The 17005-nt window shown below is 37.0% G+C and overlaps 1 protein-coding gene across 2 annotated transcripts; it reads left to right on the forward strand.

The window, feature by feature from the left end:
- Positions 1-453: 453 nt before the first annotated feature.
- Positions 454-12384, forward strand: LOC117713703 (aldo-keto reductase family 1 member C13). 2 transcript variants are annotated; one of them, XM_034510150.2, is made up of 9 exons: positions 454-614; positions 3444-3611; positions 4310-4426; positions 5797-5874; positions 6347-6469; positions 7167-7276; positions 7847-8012; positions 10163-10245; positions 12122-12384. In XM_034510150.2, exons 1-9 carry the CDS (start codon positions 531-533, stop codon positions 12162-12164), a joined length of 972 nt encoding a protein of 323 aa, XP_034366041.1. In that variant the 5' UTR covers positions 454-530; the 3' UTR covers positions 12165-12384. The 2 variants fall into 2 exon arrangements, with proteins under 2 accessions (XP_034366041.1, XP_076795510.1); XM_076939395.1 differs by lacking the exon at positions 3444-3611 and having other exon boundaries at positions 462-614.
- The last annotated feature ends 4621 nt before the right edge of the window (positions 12385-17005 follow it).

Genomic DNA, 17005 nt, shown 5'->3' on the forward strand with positions numbered 1-17005 from the left:
TTATTATTTTCAGTAATGTATAATCAAGTAGAAGATTCATAACGGCCAAATGAAAATAAATGTCCTCAGTTTTATAATTGTTCTCATAATCTCTTCTCTAATAATATATAATATATGAGAAAAGAAGAGAAAAACCTGAAAAAAAACAAATACTTTATCATTATATAGTACTTTATTTGAAATTCATTCTTCATATGAAAATGAATGGTTTCTTTTCTGATATGTGGAATACTGCTTTAAATTTCTGACTCCTCCCTTCTGTCGGTTGTCCATTAGACAGAAAATAGTAGTATTTAAACAATAGTCACCCAACAGTACTGTTAACCCTTAGTTAAACAGTAGCACTGATTAATCATTAGTTGAGGAGTAAAGATGGTTAAACATTAGCCAGAGAGTAGGCATGGCTAACTTCCAGAAAGGGAGTGTCCCTTCTTAACGATTAGACAGGAAGTTGATATATGACATTTGCCCACTTCCGCTTCATTGCAACAGAAGACTCAGGACGTGCTTAGCCAGGGCAGTGAGAGAGAATGAGCTCCAAACAGCAGTGTGTCAAACTAAATGATGGCCACTTCATTCCTGCCCTGGGCTTTGGCACCTATAAACCCAATGAGGTAAGAATACAGGATTCTCAGTGTTTCCAGGCTAGAGCTAAGCCATGTACAAGAGATCAGATAGTTATGTCTGCCCTGCATCGAGTCTGGTTGTGTCCCCACTTGTTGATTTTCTCTTGTTTAATAGAGGTAACAGCCTCAGCTGCCATCAGTGGCTGTGGGTAGGAGACTGAGCTGGTTCCCTGGGTAGGGTGCATCAGGATTCAGGCAGAAGAGCTGGGTCTCTGTTCATGCTTGCTCTTTTCTGGGGAAGATCCCTGCTCCTGGTGAGTCAGGAGGGAGGCAGGCTTAGTGAGGAATTAAGGGAAAGCCAAACTCTAGAGACATTTTTTTCTGGTGGTGGATGTTAATGCAGCATTCAATGGAGCTATAGGGCACTGGGACCTTTGCTATAATCCAGTCAGGGATTTCAGGGACAGGGAGAAAGTTTCTTTATCTTCTCTGTTATTCTTGCTGTGAGCTAGGGAATCTGGGCTTGGCAGGATGTGGCTGTGGGGTTTTTTTCCTTGGATTTATTTTTCTGGCCTAGGCCTGCCTGTGAGTTTACTGTTCCCATTTGGGGTCTGTCAGCTCTAAGAATGAACTTGTCTGTGAGCTCTGACTTAAAGGGACAGACCTATGACCTAATAGTTCCAGGCACTAGGCTTTTCCTATGTCCATGTTTCACAGCTTGATAGAGGAGCAAAATGTCACCAGATTGCCTATCAGCTTTCTTGGTTGCAGTGTGGGAGGGGACTTCTCTGTTTATGTCCTCAGTCTCCAACATTTCTCATTGCAAAATGCAAGACTCTGGAAATGCACATAGTAACTCAGGGTGGCTTCCTGCAGATCAGGGCTTCTCAATCTGCGAGTTTCAATCCCTTTGTAATTTCACAGAGATTGCATATAAGGTATCCCAGTTATCAGATATTTATATTATGATACATAATAGCAGCACAATTATAGTCATGAAGTAGCAACAAAATCATTTTATGGTTGGGGATCACCACAACGTGAGGAACTGTATTTTACGGTCGCAGCATTAGGAAGGTTGGGAACCACTGCTGTAGACTAATGCATGAAATGAATATTTGACAAATACTTTGGTTTTGTTTTGGGGTAGCCATCAGCATCTCACAGCGAATGTTCTTCTTGAGCTAAGTGAGGTCTCCCACGGATAACTCTCAACTGTGGGAAACTTACTGGAGTTTACAGTGCATCATTAGGATGGGGAGAGGACCTAGTAAAGTTAAGTGTGTTTTATTGGTATTCCTTAGTGTATGTTGGATTCAGAGCATGGTTGTCCTCAGAATGAAAAACATCTTGGTGGACTTTTTGCAACCTAAAGGGACTTTTTGTGCTTTTTGTGTTCTAGCCTTCCTTATACCTTTTAATTGTGTGATAAGGACCTCTTCACTTGGCTTCAAGTTTATCTATTTCCTTCTTGTTAGACTCCAGAGAAATCTGGAGATATACTCAGGATTTGTTACTTTTGCAAAATTGCACAAAACACAGGAACAGGTCAGGGCCACTACTGGAGTCTCTGCATTGATAACTCAGTGTCCTTATTTTATTTTATTTTATTTTATTTTATTTTATTTTATTTCATTGATAAGTCAGGACTGGTTTTCAGAAAAGGTGATAGAAGCCATAATTTTAGTCATTGTCTTTTACTGGGAAAAGATAACTGTAGTGATTCTTAAAACAATCTGAAAAGCTACTGTGATTGACTTTTTAAATCCCTTTGTAAGTGTTGTGTGATTGTATATGTGTCTGTGTGTTGTGAACAATGTCTGAGGACATTAGAGGTCAATGTCATCCTCCTCCGTTGCTCTCTCATTTTGTGAGGCCAGGTCTCTCACCCAGTCTGTATAGCTCAGGGATGAGCTCCAGGGCTCACCCTCACGCTCCCTCCTCAAACACTGGGACTGCATGCATTCCTACTCTGCTTTACCTGAGTGCTGGGGATCTGAATTAAGATATCAAAGTTGTTTTCAAGGGTGTTACTGAGGGACACCTCTCCCCAGCCCAACCCTAAATCTTTAGCAAAAAAACCCAATTATATCAATATTCAAATGTGGAAGCCAAGCTAATAATTTTAGATTTAATTCTAGCCATGTTTGTTTAAAACAAATAATCTTTGAAGAGGCTGACACCCGAGATAAATAATCTCTAACATGGTATTGGTAAGATACTTTAAACAAGTATATATTCTTACATTAGATGTTTTTCCCTGCCTGAATTTAGGTCTGGATTTGTAAACAACTAACATAGGGACATTACTTTCTGTCCAAGTCCCTATTATTAACCTGGCCTTGCTTGGTATCTGTGATCCTTTTGTAACAATGTCTAGGCTGGGAGCAAGGAGTGCCTGTGCAATTGTGTCCTGTGCCAAGCAGACTTCTTTGTGTTTAGTTTGCTTAGTCATCCTACTACTTTCTAGTAGGCCAATGAACACATGTTGAGCATCCATCAGTTCTAGGAAGTAGTCAGGATTGTGTGGGTACATGGAGGTTCTTGGTTGCAAAAGTCTTGCTATTAATTAAGAATGACCCCAAGAATGCGGATTTTGGCTCATTAGCTCAAAGTGGGACAAAATATGGGCAAACGTTGATTCTGTGAAGATACTTTTCTGTGACAACTACAATATCTCTGGAGATTTCATTGTGTTATATAGAATAGGATATGAGAATGCAAGGATCAGGGTACTAGGTTCTTGCCTAACAAGTGGTCTAAAGATGACTTTGAAAGACAAAGTTCTTTCTAGTATAGTAAATTTCCATCTAGGCTCACTTTGAGCTGGCTCTCAGAACAAACATCTCTAAATACCTCCTTTGGTTCCTTCTTTAGGTTCCTAAGAGTAAGTCACTGGAGGCTGCATGCCTAGCTCTAGATGCTGGATACCACCATATTGATACTGCTTATGCATATCACATAGAGGAGGAGATAGGACAGGCCATTCAAAGCAAGATTAAAGCTGGGGTTGTAAAGAGAGAAGACCTGTTCATCACTACAAAGGTATAGTACACAAGTATGCAAACTATTGAAATCTAGTAAGGCAGCAGAAAATACTTAATACACTCTGGTTTCCATCACCACCTACAACATTCAGGGAATATGATTGGCATTACTGCCGTTATCAAAGAGATCCTCAAAGCTCTAGGTTCTTTAACAAGATGCAGTGAGAAAGCAACATCTATGAACTGGATCCCAATCTGCCCATAGTTGGTACTGGCCTGCCTAACCTCTTAATCTCTGAGGAATGAGTTCATGCAGTTTATGAACTGCCTTGTGGTGGTATTTGTGATACCACCTTTTGGTAACCTTTTGGTCTTCTCTGTGGTTCCTTGGCATCTCTGGATTTCTGTTTTGATATTACTGTATCAGAAGTTGGTTAACGATGTCAAATGAATTAATGGGTCAAGGAGAGGCAAATTTAACTCTATATGAAAATAGTTTAGTTATTGGACATTATTTTATTAGTATGTACTTAATTCCTTGAGTAATTTTTTCATTGTTTAATAAATGAGCTAACATTAACCCTAAAACTATACCTGAGTTCTCATTGTTAAGTAAGAGTAAAGTAAACACTGAGTTAAGAAGAATGCTTATAACTTTCCTTCAAATACAGAAAGTATTTCAGTATTAGGATAAATGATTTTGCATATTGGGGTGATCTATTAATCTAGCATAACTCCATTTTTCAACATCTGTAGCTTTGGTGCACTTGCTTTCGACCAGACCTGGTCAAGCCTGCTTTGGAAAAATCACTGAAAAACCTTCAACTGGATTATGTTGATCTTTACATTATGCATTACCCAGTGCCAATGAAGGTAGGTGATTTGTATTGTCAAATGTACATATCTTTGCATAGGGGTATGGACATCATTTTTATGGATGGCTGAGATAAATTTCTATTATAATTTTATACAAAGTTAATTTACATGTTACTAAACTTCTCAGTAGGTTCCACAGAGTATATTGTATTATGAAATAAGGTGTCCAAGCCGTGTCCTGAATCACAGATTAGAGATAACTCCCAGGAAAACTTGTATTTACACATCTTTTATATGGCATTACTAGATGTTTGCTTAGGTCCTATCCTTGTTTTCACTCTTGGTGGCAAAACTGGCCTCAAGACAATTTCAGCTTCAAGGACACTAACATTTTATAGCTTCTCAGCATCTTTTTTTACTAAAATCAATCTTCTGTACAGTCCTGACTGGTCTCACAGGCCTGTCTCTGAGCACACATGTATTCATGTTCACTACCTATCCTGGGTCAGGAGTGATATAAAATCTTGTTGTAGGTCAAGGTTATCCAATGAAAGGCTTTCCCAATGAACATGAAGCATTATTTTTCCTAAATGAAAGAGTAGACCAAAAATTACAAATCATTATAAATCAACTAGGAGGTCTCATTTAGTTGTTCAAAAATATTATTTGGGTGTAGATTATATATATATATATATATATATATATATATATATATATATATACATTTAGTTGTTCAAAAATATTATTTGGGTGTAGATATATATATATATATATATATATATATATATATATATATATATATATGTATATATACATATACATATATATTACACACAACAACAAAGAAAGAGAGGCAATGAATTTGAGAGACAGCAAGGATATACATGAAAAGGATTGAAGTCAGGAAAGGGAAGAAGATAAATTATTTAATTATAATTTTAAAATTAAAATTATTATAAGAAAGAAAATATTTAATTCTTCACACAATTAATTCAAGCAAATGCAATAAACTAGGCTCCAAAATATAATGTAACTCTATATGCATATCAGTTTTTAAACACAGTATACAAAATGATGCCTCACTCTCTTATGGCTGCTTACTGTCTTATTTCCAAGATATTCTTTTAAATGTTTTTAAAAATATATTTTTTCTTTATTATGAGTGGGTGTTTTTCTTTTGTGTATGTCAGTTTGCTATGTGCATGCCTGGTGCATATGAAAGCCAGATTGGATCCCAAGGGACTGGAATGACAGATAGTTGTGTCTAACTGTGTAGGTTCCAGAAATTGAGCCCAGGTCCTCTGAAAGAGCATCCAGTGCTTAATCACTGAACTATCTCTCCAGATTCTCCAAGATGGTCTTAAACACATTACTATAAACAAGATGTATGTTTTTTTGAGATTGTCTTAAAGTTGTTTCTCTTCCAGTCAGGGGATAATGATTTTCCAGTAGATGAAAAGGGAAAATCTCTATTGGACACTGTGGATTTCTGTGACACATGGGAGGTGAGTACTTTTCAAAATGACAGTAAAGCAAGAAGAGAGAGAGATAATCAGCTCACTTCCCCTTGGGTGTAGAAATTCATTTTTACTCATACATATTTGCTGGAGTGGTAGGGGAAGAATGCATCACTAAAATGTATGAAATGAAGAAGGGCACAGGACAGAGGTATATGCGTATTTTGCCACCTTATGTAGTAATATCCTTGATTTTCTAGTGATGTTACAGAGATTCCTCTTTGGCCAATCTTCTGCTTTATCATCATCCTTATCTTGACTTCACTGATCACCTGGGCAATCCATCCCTCCCAACTTTAGTGCCTGTGGTCAACATAGGGTCCTGTGCACACTGACAAGTGTCTACCACTGAACAATATGTTTAGCTCTGGAAAATTTTTCCTGTAACTGGTCCATATTATGTTTATATCCACATGGTTAGATTTAAGTATGACCCTTTCTTGCCCCTTCTCATCATCAGATGTTGGAGAAGTGCAAAGATGCAGGATTGGTGAAGTCCATCGGGGTGTCCAACTTTAACCACAGGCAGCTGGAACGACTCCTCAACAAACCAGGACTGAAATACAAACCTGTCTGCAACCAGGTGAGAATCTGCATCCTGCTCCATCTCTCATGCTCTTCCTCGATTCTGTTCTACTGATGCCTGTTTAGTTGCCCTCTGTCTAAGTGATTTTCATCTTATGGAAAAAAGATTCTAAGAGCAGCATTATTATTTCAAGGTTGCAGGGGATTCTAATTTTAAACTTGGATTAATCTTGGAGTATTGGTGAGAATGGAGACATGCTATGGTGCCCAACTGATAAGCAATGTGGAGATTTACTGTTGATCCATCAGGCAGATTTGAGGGCAGGAGAAAGTGAACTTCTCCCTGAAATAAGAAGAATGAGTAGACATGGGATAGTTTATTGAAAAAATGGGTGAAGACAAAAATTAGTCAGTGGCCAGGACTTGCATAAAGTTTATGCTTCTCACCATCTTATTATGGTCAATCCTCAGGATTCCTTTAAGCTTAGTAGCTGGCATCTTTTCCCAGTGATCCCTCTAGCTGTCCAATAACTATATCTTTTGACACAGAAACTTACCCAGTCGAATGTTATCAGAAGAATTCTTCCATGTTAATTCTTTTGTCCTTCAAGAAAAATTTGCAACTGATTGATCTTTTTAATTCATGTGTGAAATTACATATATCTTATTTTATTTTATTGATTTTAAGCATTTTTATTCATCATAATATCAGGATTTAATAAAATCTGATATCTATTCATCTTATTCTATTGTAGGTTGAATGTCATCTTTATTTGAACCAGAGTAAGCTACTAGATTACTGCAAATCAAAAGACATTGTTCTTGTTGCTTATGGTGCTCTGGGGACCCAACGATATAAAGAATGGTAATAAGTTAAAAGGAGAAAAACCTGAAGGAAATTAGTACCCTAACACCCAGTTTTCAGGAAGAGCAGGTTCTTTCTTTAGAAGAACTGGTGAAGCAGTATCTTAGTTTCTTTTCCTGTTGCTCTGATAAAATACTCTGACAAAAGCTTAAGGGAGAAAGGGCTTATTATGATTCACAATTCAAGGACACAGACCATAAAGCCAGGAAGTCAAGGTGTCAGGAGTTTGATCCAGGTGACTACTTCTTAGAGTCAAGATGCAGAAAATGATGAACACTAAGACTTAGAGATCCCTTTCTCCCTTTATACAGTCCAGGATCCCCTGCTCAGGGAAATGGCTCCAGACAAAATTAAAATGGGTCCTCCCACATCAGTTTTTTATAAAAAAGTAATCTGCCACAGGCATCTAAGTGACTCATCTTATAAGTTATTCTAGATCTTGTCCAGTTAAGAATTATCCATAACCATCACACTCAGGCTAGAATGGGCCCTCTCTACTTTGAGTACTGTTGAGTACTGTAATATAACCAAAAGTTTCGCCTTATGAACTCATTCCCACTTTCCCTTTAGGGTGGACCAGAACTCCCCAGTTCTCTTGAATGATCCAGTTCTTGGTGATGTGGCCAAAAAGAACAAGCGAAGCCCTGCCTTGATTGCACTTCGATACCTTGTTCAGCGTGGGGTCGTGCCCCTGGCCCAGAGTTTCAAACAGAATGAGATGAGAGAGAATTTGCAGGTGATGTGCTCTGGTCCTTAGGGTCCTTAAATAGTACAATCCATATTGTTGTTTCCTTCAAATCTATCACAATATGTTTGAGATCAAGCTCATATCCCTTGCATTTCCTAGGCATGTGAGTTTTCAAGTATATTGAGAAATGTTTTGTCTGTCATATAAATCCAGCATGACTTGACAGATTTAGGGTGGGAGATGATATAAAAATTGGTTTGCCTTGTCAACCAAGTACTGGCTACCTCTTGCCCATGGACTTCTTTATTTTCTCTTTTTTTCCCAAGGGGAGGAGATAGGGCAAAGGTGGGGAGAAGAAGGTGGAAGGTTAAGAGAGAAGAGAAGTAGAGGCCGGCCAAGACCACGTGGAGAGAGAGGAAGGGGGGGAGGAGACAGAGAGGCAAGAGGGTAAGAGAGAGGGTAAGAGAGAGGGTAAGAGAGTAAGAGATTAAGAGCTTCTTTATCTTCTTAAATGAGGGATCTGGACTCAGTTATTTTGATTCTAGAAATGTCTATGGTTTTATTATTATTTCCCTGCATACTCAAATATTCTAATACTCATACAGATGCATACATACATATATACATACATATATGCCAGTCAATTGTATATTCCTGTCATACTCATTTACCTTAGTTATTTTTTAAAATGTCAAGTAAGTATATTTTATTATAGTATAACATTTATCAGTTACTATAAAAACTAGTTTTAAATAGAATTTAATATATAGAACTATTATTTACCTTAGTGTTTGTTAACTTAAAAACTTGCCTTACTTTAGCCTGAACTTAGTGAAAATTATCTGTCTACACTGAGTCCCTTTACATATATTCGAGGAACTATTGTATATTTGTTCAGGATGATGATGCCTCTGAAGCTCAGATGACTGATTGAGCTTTTCCTCAATTCCATATATGCTTCATACAACTGACAAGTTTCCTAGGTTTTACTCCTGCATTTAGGTCTCAACCAAGACAATGAGAAGCCTTTTATGACAAACACAGAACTGACACATCATTGTGTCTTTAACATTGAAATTCCCAGTGTAAGTTACACAGCAACCAAGTTTCAAAGGGTAGAAATAGACACCACTTCTGTGGGCGAAGGTGATAAAACACTTCAACAGTGTGCAGACCAAGAACTGTGGGTTACAATCAGTTTGCTGCATTTACATAGTCTCAATTGTGTTAATCACTATCTCAAAACTCAGAAATATATGCTGAATTATTTTCTAAATTTTTATTGTTTTCATTCTCTTTTCATTATTTCATGAACAAAGAGGACTTCTATCTTCATCCTTTACTATGTGATTGAGGTTACATCCTTTAGCTTGTTAAACAAATGAGTCTCCTTCACTATTTTACCAAAAGTTTGTGTTATTTCCCACTAAACTGTTCTCTAGAATGCAGTTTTTCTGAGTTGTGAAATATAAATCCACATAAGAATGTGATTTTAAATAACTTATTTAGAGTAATTACATTTATGAGTTCTTTTCCCTGTTCAATTAATTTATTACTCTCGCCCAGCACCTACATTGTACTTTGAACTAGATTTATCAGTTGTTAAAGTGTTGACAAGTTTCCTTGTCCCAATCTTCGTCTTTCTCTGCCTTCGTATTTTTAAAGCACCAAAGGACCTAACCCTGTGTATGTTTTAAGATGTGAGCATATATAGAAAATCTTTAAAGTTAAAACATCTCATAAAGTTAAAACATAAAATGAGAACATCTTTTAAAGCCAGCTGTTTTATTCTACATGAGTTTGGATAAGTCTTAACTTGCATAACATCGAAAAAACATTGTTTGCACTTTATCTATTGATGGATTACAGAAATCTAACTCCCCATACAAGACAATGATTTGTATGAGGTATTTCAAAAATTTTTTGTTAGGTTTCTTGGAAACTACAGACCATAGTCTTTTTATAATATCAGCTTTTCTTTTCTCCCAAGCTACTGTTGAAACTACTTCTTGTCTGTGATGTCATACAATTTTAATACATCTCAAAAGCAATTTTTTCACTTTTACTTGGTAATTGATTAACCATGAATGTTTTAGTAAAAAATCTTCATCGTTTTTAGGAATGTACTAATTATATTCCCTTTGAGACTTTATGTGTGTGTCACTCAAATGCTAAAAGCTTTGTATTTTTTCTGACAGGTTTTTGAATTTCAGTTGTCTCCTGAGGACATGAAAACACTAGACCACCTGAACAAAAACTTTCGATACCTTGCAGCAGAATTGTAAGTAATGTTGAGGAACACCTCAGCTCAATGTGTTTCAATTCAAGTAGTTTCCTCCTCTTCCATTTATGCTGGTTCAGAAACTAAATGCCCTATTTGTTTGCTCCAAGTTTCCCATGGAAATAGTTAATAGAATATTTGTTTCCAGATTCTGAAATATGGACACATCAGCACAAAACACAGAGAAGGTTTTGAAAGTCATATTCAAAGATAGGAAGAGAACCTTCCAGAAACAGTTAAAGAGCTTTAATAGCCATGCAAAGATCTTAATTTCCCTTCATGTTCTTATAGTTACAAGATTTAAAACTGGACATAGGTTTGTTGTAGAATATTTGATCATGCTGTGAACCCCAAGATTGTGTTGTTTATTAGAAAACACCTACCTTTAATCCAAGAGATTTCTGCTTATTGTAAACAGGAATAAATAAAGTCAACCACAGATCAAGAGGTAGAGCAAGCAACCAGTTGACAGGAAGTCAATCCGAGGGTCCCGGGTTCAATCCCCGCATTGAGCAGCAATGTTTTTTAACAACATCTCAATCATTCAACTTTACCAGTAAAGACTTGGGAGCCAGATGCTGGAGTGAAGGCCTGCTAGCTCAGAGAGGCAGAGCAAGCATCCAGCTGACCTTCCTCCTCAGCTGATGTCTAAAACGGAAGCTTTCCTTGATGCTATCTTAAAAATCCCTCAAACTAAATGTCCCTCGCTTCCATTTCTTGTGCATCTCTTTATTTGTCTTCCTGATTTCTTCTTACTCTCTATGGTTTTTTTCTATGTTCACTTCCTGTCAGCTAGTTTCTTGCTCAGCCTCCTGACCTATGGTTGGCTTTATTTAATTCTCTTTACAGTTAGCAGAAAGCTCTTGGATTAATGGGGTGCTAGAGCTGAGCCACATCTGAACTAGAAACAGGTTTTTCCAGTAAACAACTAAATCTTGGGCTTCACAGTGTGATCAAGCATCCTGCAACATAGATTATGAATGATGACAAAGAATATATACCTATATATATATATATGCATATTTATCTCTTTCTATCACCTATCTAGCATTGTTTATCTATCTTTCTGTCTGTCATCCACCTATTCTTAGTAAAAGTAAGTATGATAAAGTTTGAAAAAGGATTAGAAAATCTACAGTATAAATTTGTGCATATGTATATTATCATTAATATTTTTATTACTATAGAGAAGAATAAAAGCACAAGAAGAGGTGTAACTCAGTGATTAAATCATTATTATAAACAATAAATATTTCTTCCCAAATTTTCACAATTAATAATTTTTATCACTGCATATTTTGGACTGTTATTCATATATAGAAGTTTACCCATTTTACTGCTAGTTTCTTGGACATGGGAGCCCATCTTTTAACTGGTGCTCTTTTTCTAACTCAATCTAATAGAGTACAGTGTAGATGATAAAAGTGTGTGAATAATTAATGGATTACTAAGTGTTAAACAGAAGTGAAAGTGGTAGTGTCATGAAAGTGAAAGTCAATGTGCATGGTAAGATATTTTTGTGTTGAACTAAAGATGACATAATGTTTTTCTCCTTTGATTGGAGACTAAGGTTGGAAAGTGTTTTTGGCATTTCTTTCTTTGATTGATGCATGAAGGAACCTAAGGGAGATGAATATTTATGAGCACTGGTCTTTGTGTTTTCTGTTCTAGGACATAATTTTTAAAAAATTTATAAATGATATTTTTAAAACATTTCTTATAAAACATTGTAAATGACTGTAAGAATATCTCATCCTGCAACTAATCAGGGAATGAAACAATTAGCTTTCACCTCGATGGTGGCTGTCTAGATGTTATAGTTTTACATTGCAGGTACAGACCATACAGCTAATGTTTGTTCTTGTTTCCTATTTAGTCTGGCTGACCACCCAGAATATCCATTTTCGGAGGAATATTAACATGGGAACCTAATCATGACTTCTACCTGACATATCTGTGTGTGGACAGTGACACTGGTGATGTGACCTAGATGCTGTTGGATGGACGTGTCATTTCTGATCAATCTGGGTTGCTTAACAACTCACATTCAGCTGAAGCTTTAGTTAATGATCTCGAAGAAAAAGAATATAATTTTGATGATACTTTGAAATAAATATAAAACTTTCTCCTCAAAAGATATTTTCTTTGTGTTTGTTTGTTTGTTTGTTTGTTTGTTTTGCTGTATTTCTTGGATCATTATGACACAAAAGTATCTTTGTTGGTAGTTGTAGGTGGTTTTATAAACATTTCAGGATTGGAGTAAGTAGTGTTTTCAGTTCAGGTAATGGCTGAGAGTCAGCCATTTATGAATCAGTGGTCCTCAATGATTAATAAGAACACACTGCACATAATACAGGAGTCTCCGTCTGGAAGGTTAGGCACATGTGACAAGGTTAACCAACAGTGTAAGGGCTATCTCTAGCTGCTTAGCAGTCTTAGAACTGAAGAAAGAGGCATTCCTGACGTAGGTTAAGTTAAAGAGGGGACATGAGAACTAGTTTAGTAGGATCATTAAAATTCAGTATGGGGGACATCTTGAGGAGAGAGTTGGTCATAATTCTACGTAGATATGATGTCAAGTTTGGGTATATATTCATTGGTGGACTTTTAGTGGTGATTTTTTTAATCTCTTGGAACTAAACTAATAGGACAGTAACTTATTGCTGGGTACATGGTGAAATTGTTCTTGATGAAGGCATCATCTATACAGACACAGTCTTAGGGACAGAAGACCTAAGAGTTTATCATATAGGATTATGAGAGAGAACTTTTATAATTTATATAAACTCTTTACATAATAAGGAGCTTTACTTATGGAATAATAGTTTTCCTGTGGTAATCACATTTAAATTTTTTAATTTTTATTCAAATACTCACCATATCCTCAAGCTTCTGCAAAAACAGAGAATTTATCAGTGTAGATTGTGGGCAGGATGTAGCAAATCTGAAGGTGCTGTACATGGAGGAAAATGTTCCAGCTCTTTTCCTGGGTCCAGGACAATCAAACAAAGATGCTCATATATAATATAATGTCTAAGTAGATAAACAGGGTACCAGTATTAAAAATGAAAATATTTTATTATCTCCAAAGATATGGACAATGATGAAAATGTCTTGGATTTCAGGCCAAGGAAACTCAGGAGTTATGAATATCCATATTGGCCCTTCTGAGAGCAGATTGGAGGCATATAATAATAATCAAGGAAGTAACAGAGGAGACAGAAGAACACTAAGTTTGTGGTAGTGAGTAAACTCAGTTGACATAGAGTTAAGAATGTCATTTTCTGCTTGGGAAATTCCATTCATTCCCATGATTAAAGGCATAGCTTTTTATTTAAAAAAAAATATTTGAGAGGCACCTGTAGGTGGAGGCCAGCAGAAGACAGCCAGAGGGCCGTTCATTTGTCTCTATGATAAGCAAGTATGTGGCAGAGAGATTAGATTGAAGTCAAGTGTTTTGTGCGATATGAAGAGAGGCACAACTAGAGACATGAGAGTAGTGACACACCGCCTTATGTGAATAGTCTTTTCTGCCACCTCAGACCATGGTGATTTCCAGGCCCATGCTGCTGCTGATCGCAGTGTGTAGTTCCCAGGCCTGCAGTAGCAAGGGTATGTGTGGGAGAGCTGACCCTGGTGATAGAGGCACTAGAGAGCTGGCAGGCTGACCCAACTCAGCTACTACCCAGTCCTAGATCCAGACTTTTAAGTCGACCCACCTCAACATCTACAATGTCTATGAGCTGTTGGAGTTTGTGATGGAGCCAGTTCTGTAGAACTGAACCTGCAGCATCTTCATGACTTGGTACAACAGGATAACAGAGATGAGTCTTGGTGAGGGTCCAGTATTGATAGTATAGCAAAGACCAGGGAGGCCTTGGACCAGAGCGGTTGGGCAAAAGTGTATACTGTGTGACGCAGCAACCACACTGAGAGTTTTTTTTAATTTAATTTTTTATTTTTTATTTTCTATTGTGGGGGATGTTACAAGGGCAGAGGGAACAACTGGGGAATGGATGGGATTAGGGTACATGTTTGAAATTCACAAAAAAATCAATAAAAATTATATTAAAATTATTTCATTCACTTTTAAAAATTTTAATATAATTACTGCAGACACCATTCCTTCCTCTAAGCCCTCCCACATAAATGTCCCTGCCCTCTTTCAAATCCATGATCTTTTAAAATTGTTGTTTTATATACATATATTTATGTATACATATGTATTTTTAAATACATAAAATAACCTTTCCTGAGTCTTGTATACGTGTTTTGTGGACTTACATTTGGTATAGCATAATCAATTAGTGTACTCTTCGCTGGGAAAGATTGTTTCTCCTGCTGTCAGTCTTTCCTAGTTGTTTGTAAAGAAAACATTCTTACAGTTGAAAATGATAAAGCTTGTAATGACTGGAAAAGCAAATAGGACATAAAGCAACAACTTACACTCCAAACCTTCAGAAATAATGACTGCTCAGATCTTCAAGTCTTTTTGTTTTTATCAGACATATCATATAACTATGTGCAGTGTGGATGATAACATGTTCCCTGCTCTTTGAAAGAAATTCATTAAAAGCCTTTTTCATGTATTTAAACATTCTTCATTGATGTGGAATTTATATTTTTTTCCTTATGATTATTTCATCTTTTGACAACAGCATTTCAAATCCTATTCAAATGCTCTAAAATTTTCAGCTATGCAATGCTTCCCAATTCTTCTATAAATTATTTTGAGAGAGTCCACACATTAAATTAGATAGTCTTCTGCGATTTGACTATACTAATAGATTCTGATCATTGTGTAACAGGTGAAAGTCATAACAGGTGCTATGGTCTGGTTTTTACCTTGGCAAGAAGTTTACAACAGTGGTTAATCATTCTACATCTAATCATGACGCTAGTGCTCTTTTTACTGCAATGTTCTCACTACACTCTCATGACTAAGCACAATTACAAAGCAAAAATGTACTTGCCAAGTAAGGGAAGTGGAAAAGCTTATTTTTCTTGTCAATTTTCAACTTAGGTTCTTGAGACTCAAAAATTCAGAAATAATCATCATTTTTAAAATGCCCCGTCTGTGTGTATTACTGTGACCATGTAGTGTAAGACATGTGACTGTTTCAATGCATGTCTGATTAGGAAGAGGCTTTGTGGCCTGAGGAGATGGCTCTGTGGATAAAATGCTTTGTTGATTTACTTAATTATTTTATTGGGTTCTTATATCTCTACCTCCCTTCCAACCTTTACTCCACCCTAATCCCTTCCAATCCCTCAACACTAGGTGAGGAGATAAAGAAAGTTAGAAGGGTGAAGGGGTATAGACCTCTATAGGCTACTTTCTGCTGACTTTAGATTTCTTGAGGCTAGTCCGATATTTGTTTATCAGGATATCTCCAAGTTTTTCTTGTCAAACTGCAAAAACAGTAACCAGGAGCAGCTGTGGAGCAGCAAAGACGGCAGCTCTTCTACTTCTTCTTCTTCTTCTTCTTCTTCTTCTTCTTCTTCTTCTTCTTCTTCTTCTTCTTCTTCTTCTTCTTCTTCTTCTTCTTCTTCTCCTCCTCCTCCTCCTCCTCCTCCTCCTCCTCCTTCTCCTCCTCCTCTTCCTCCTTCTTCTTCTCCCCTTCTCCTCCTCCTCCTCCTCCTCCTCCTTCTCTTCTTCTTCCTCCTCCTCCTCTCCCTCCTTCTGCTCTTTTCTCTTTTTCTTCTGAGCAGTTCTTTACCTTCTCTGGACTCTGGCATTTACTTCTTCTCCAGAGTCCCCAGAATAGAACTATCTGAGACTGGCAAAAATTATGCTTCTCCTAGAACACAAGACAATCATAGTTAGAACCTCTGGACAAACTGAAGAAGCCCCACATCCCACACCTGGAATTAAAACCAAAAACATACTCACACAACATAACTGCATTTTTTTAAAGAAACCAAAATTCTCACTACAGTGCTTGATGTGTATGTATAAGGATTTAGCCTCGGATCCCTGGAATCCATGTAAAAAGCCTGTATATTACTGTGTGTTTATAATACCAGTCTCTCTAGAGTGGGGTAGGAGACATGATGGGAGAATCCCTGGATGATTGTGGATAAGCCAGTCTGGCATGTTCAGCAGTTTGAAACAAGGTGGCAGTTAAGGAACAAGGACTGGCTCCTGCAGTTGTCCTGTGATCTCTGTGCTGAAGCATGTGTATACCCGCACTCACACACATGTTCATGCACATACCATGTACACTCAACACCCACATAGAAAGATAAAACAAAGGATTCATGGTGACCCCACACACAAAAACAACCAAGGTAGGAGGTAAATGCATCCTAGTCTAACAATTGTTAACTTATTATCCAATAAATACACTGCCTAATTCACTATGATTGAAAGATTCTAAAAAGAAAATTTATAAAAAGTATGCTTCTTGATCATGATATAGTAATGTATTTAGGAATGCTAATTCATATAAAGTAAGTAAATTGGTTTGAGCTCTCTGGTACATGTGGACTACTGTTTAAGTTCAGCTCCTCTCCTGATGTTGCTGGAAAACGGAACAAGTTTTGGATGTGACAATTTCTTTTACTCCTGTGTCTCCAAAAGGAAAACATAAAGAAATAAAATCTGTTCAGCCAGAGTGTGACAAGAAATGAATTTCACACATCAGTTTGCAGAAATTCATGAGGAACCAGTAGTGGTGGTGTTGTTGCAGGATCAATGGAAAATAGATGTAGACTGGGTGAAGACCCAATCAGTTTGCCCAGTAACTTGATTCTACTT

Source organism: Arvicanthis niloticus, chromosome 8, assembly GCF_011762505.2.
Source record: "Arvicanthis niloticus isolate mArvNil1 chromosome 8, mArvNil1.pat.X, whole genome shotgun sequence".
NCBI classification, from domain to species: domain Eukaryota; kingdom Metazoa; phylum Chordata; class Mammalia; order Rodentia; family Muridae; genus Arvicanthis; species Arvicanthis niloticus.

What these genes read in the sequence shown, in the direction of transcription:
- LOC117713703 (XM_034510150.2), top strand. Translation starts at nt 531, where the DNA reads ATGAGCTCCAAACAGCAGTGTGTCAAACTAAATGATGGCCACTTCATT. An exon ending in ACCTGTTCATCACTACAAAG is followed by an intron (nt 3,612 to 4,309) that starts GTATAGTACACA and finishes CAACATCTGTAG; the next exon opens with CTTTGGTGCACTTGCTTTCG. An exon ending in ACCCAACGATATAAAGAATG is followed by an intron (nt 7,277 to 7,846) that starts GTAATAAGTTAA and finishes CTTTCCCTTTAG; the next exon opens with GGTGGACCAGAACTCCCCAG.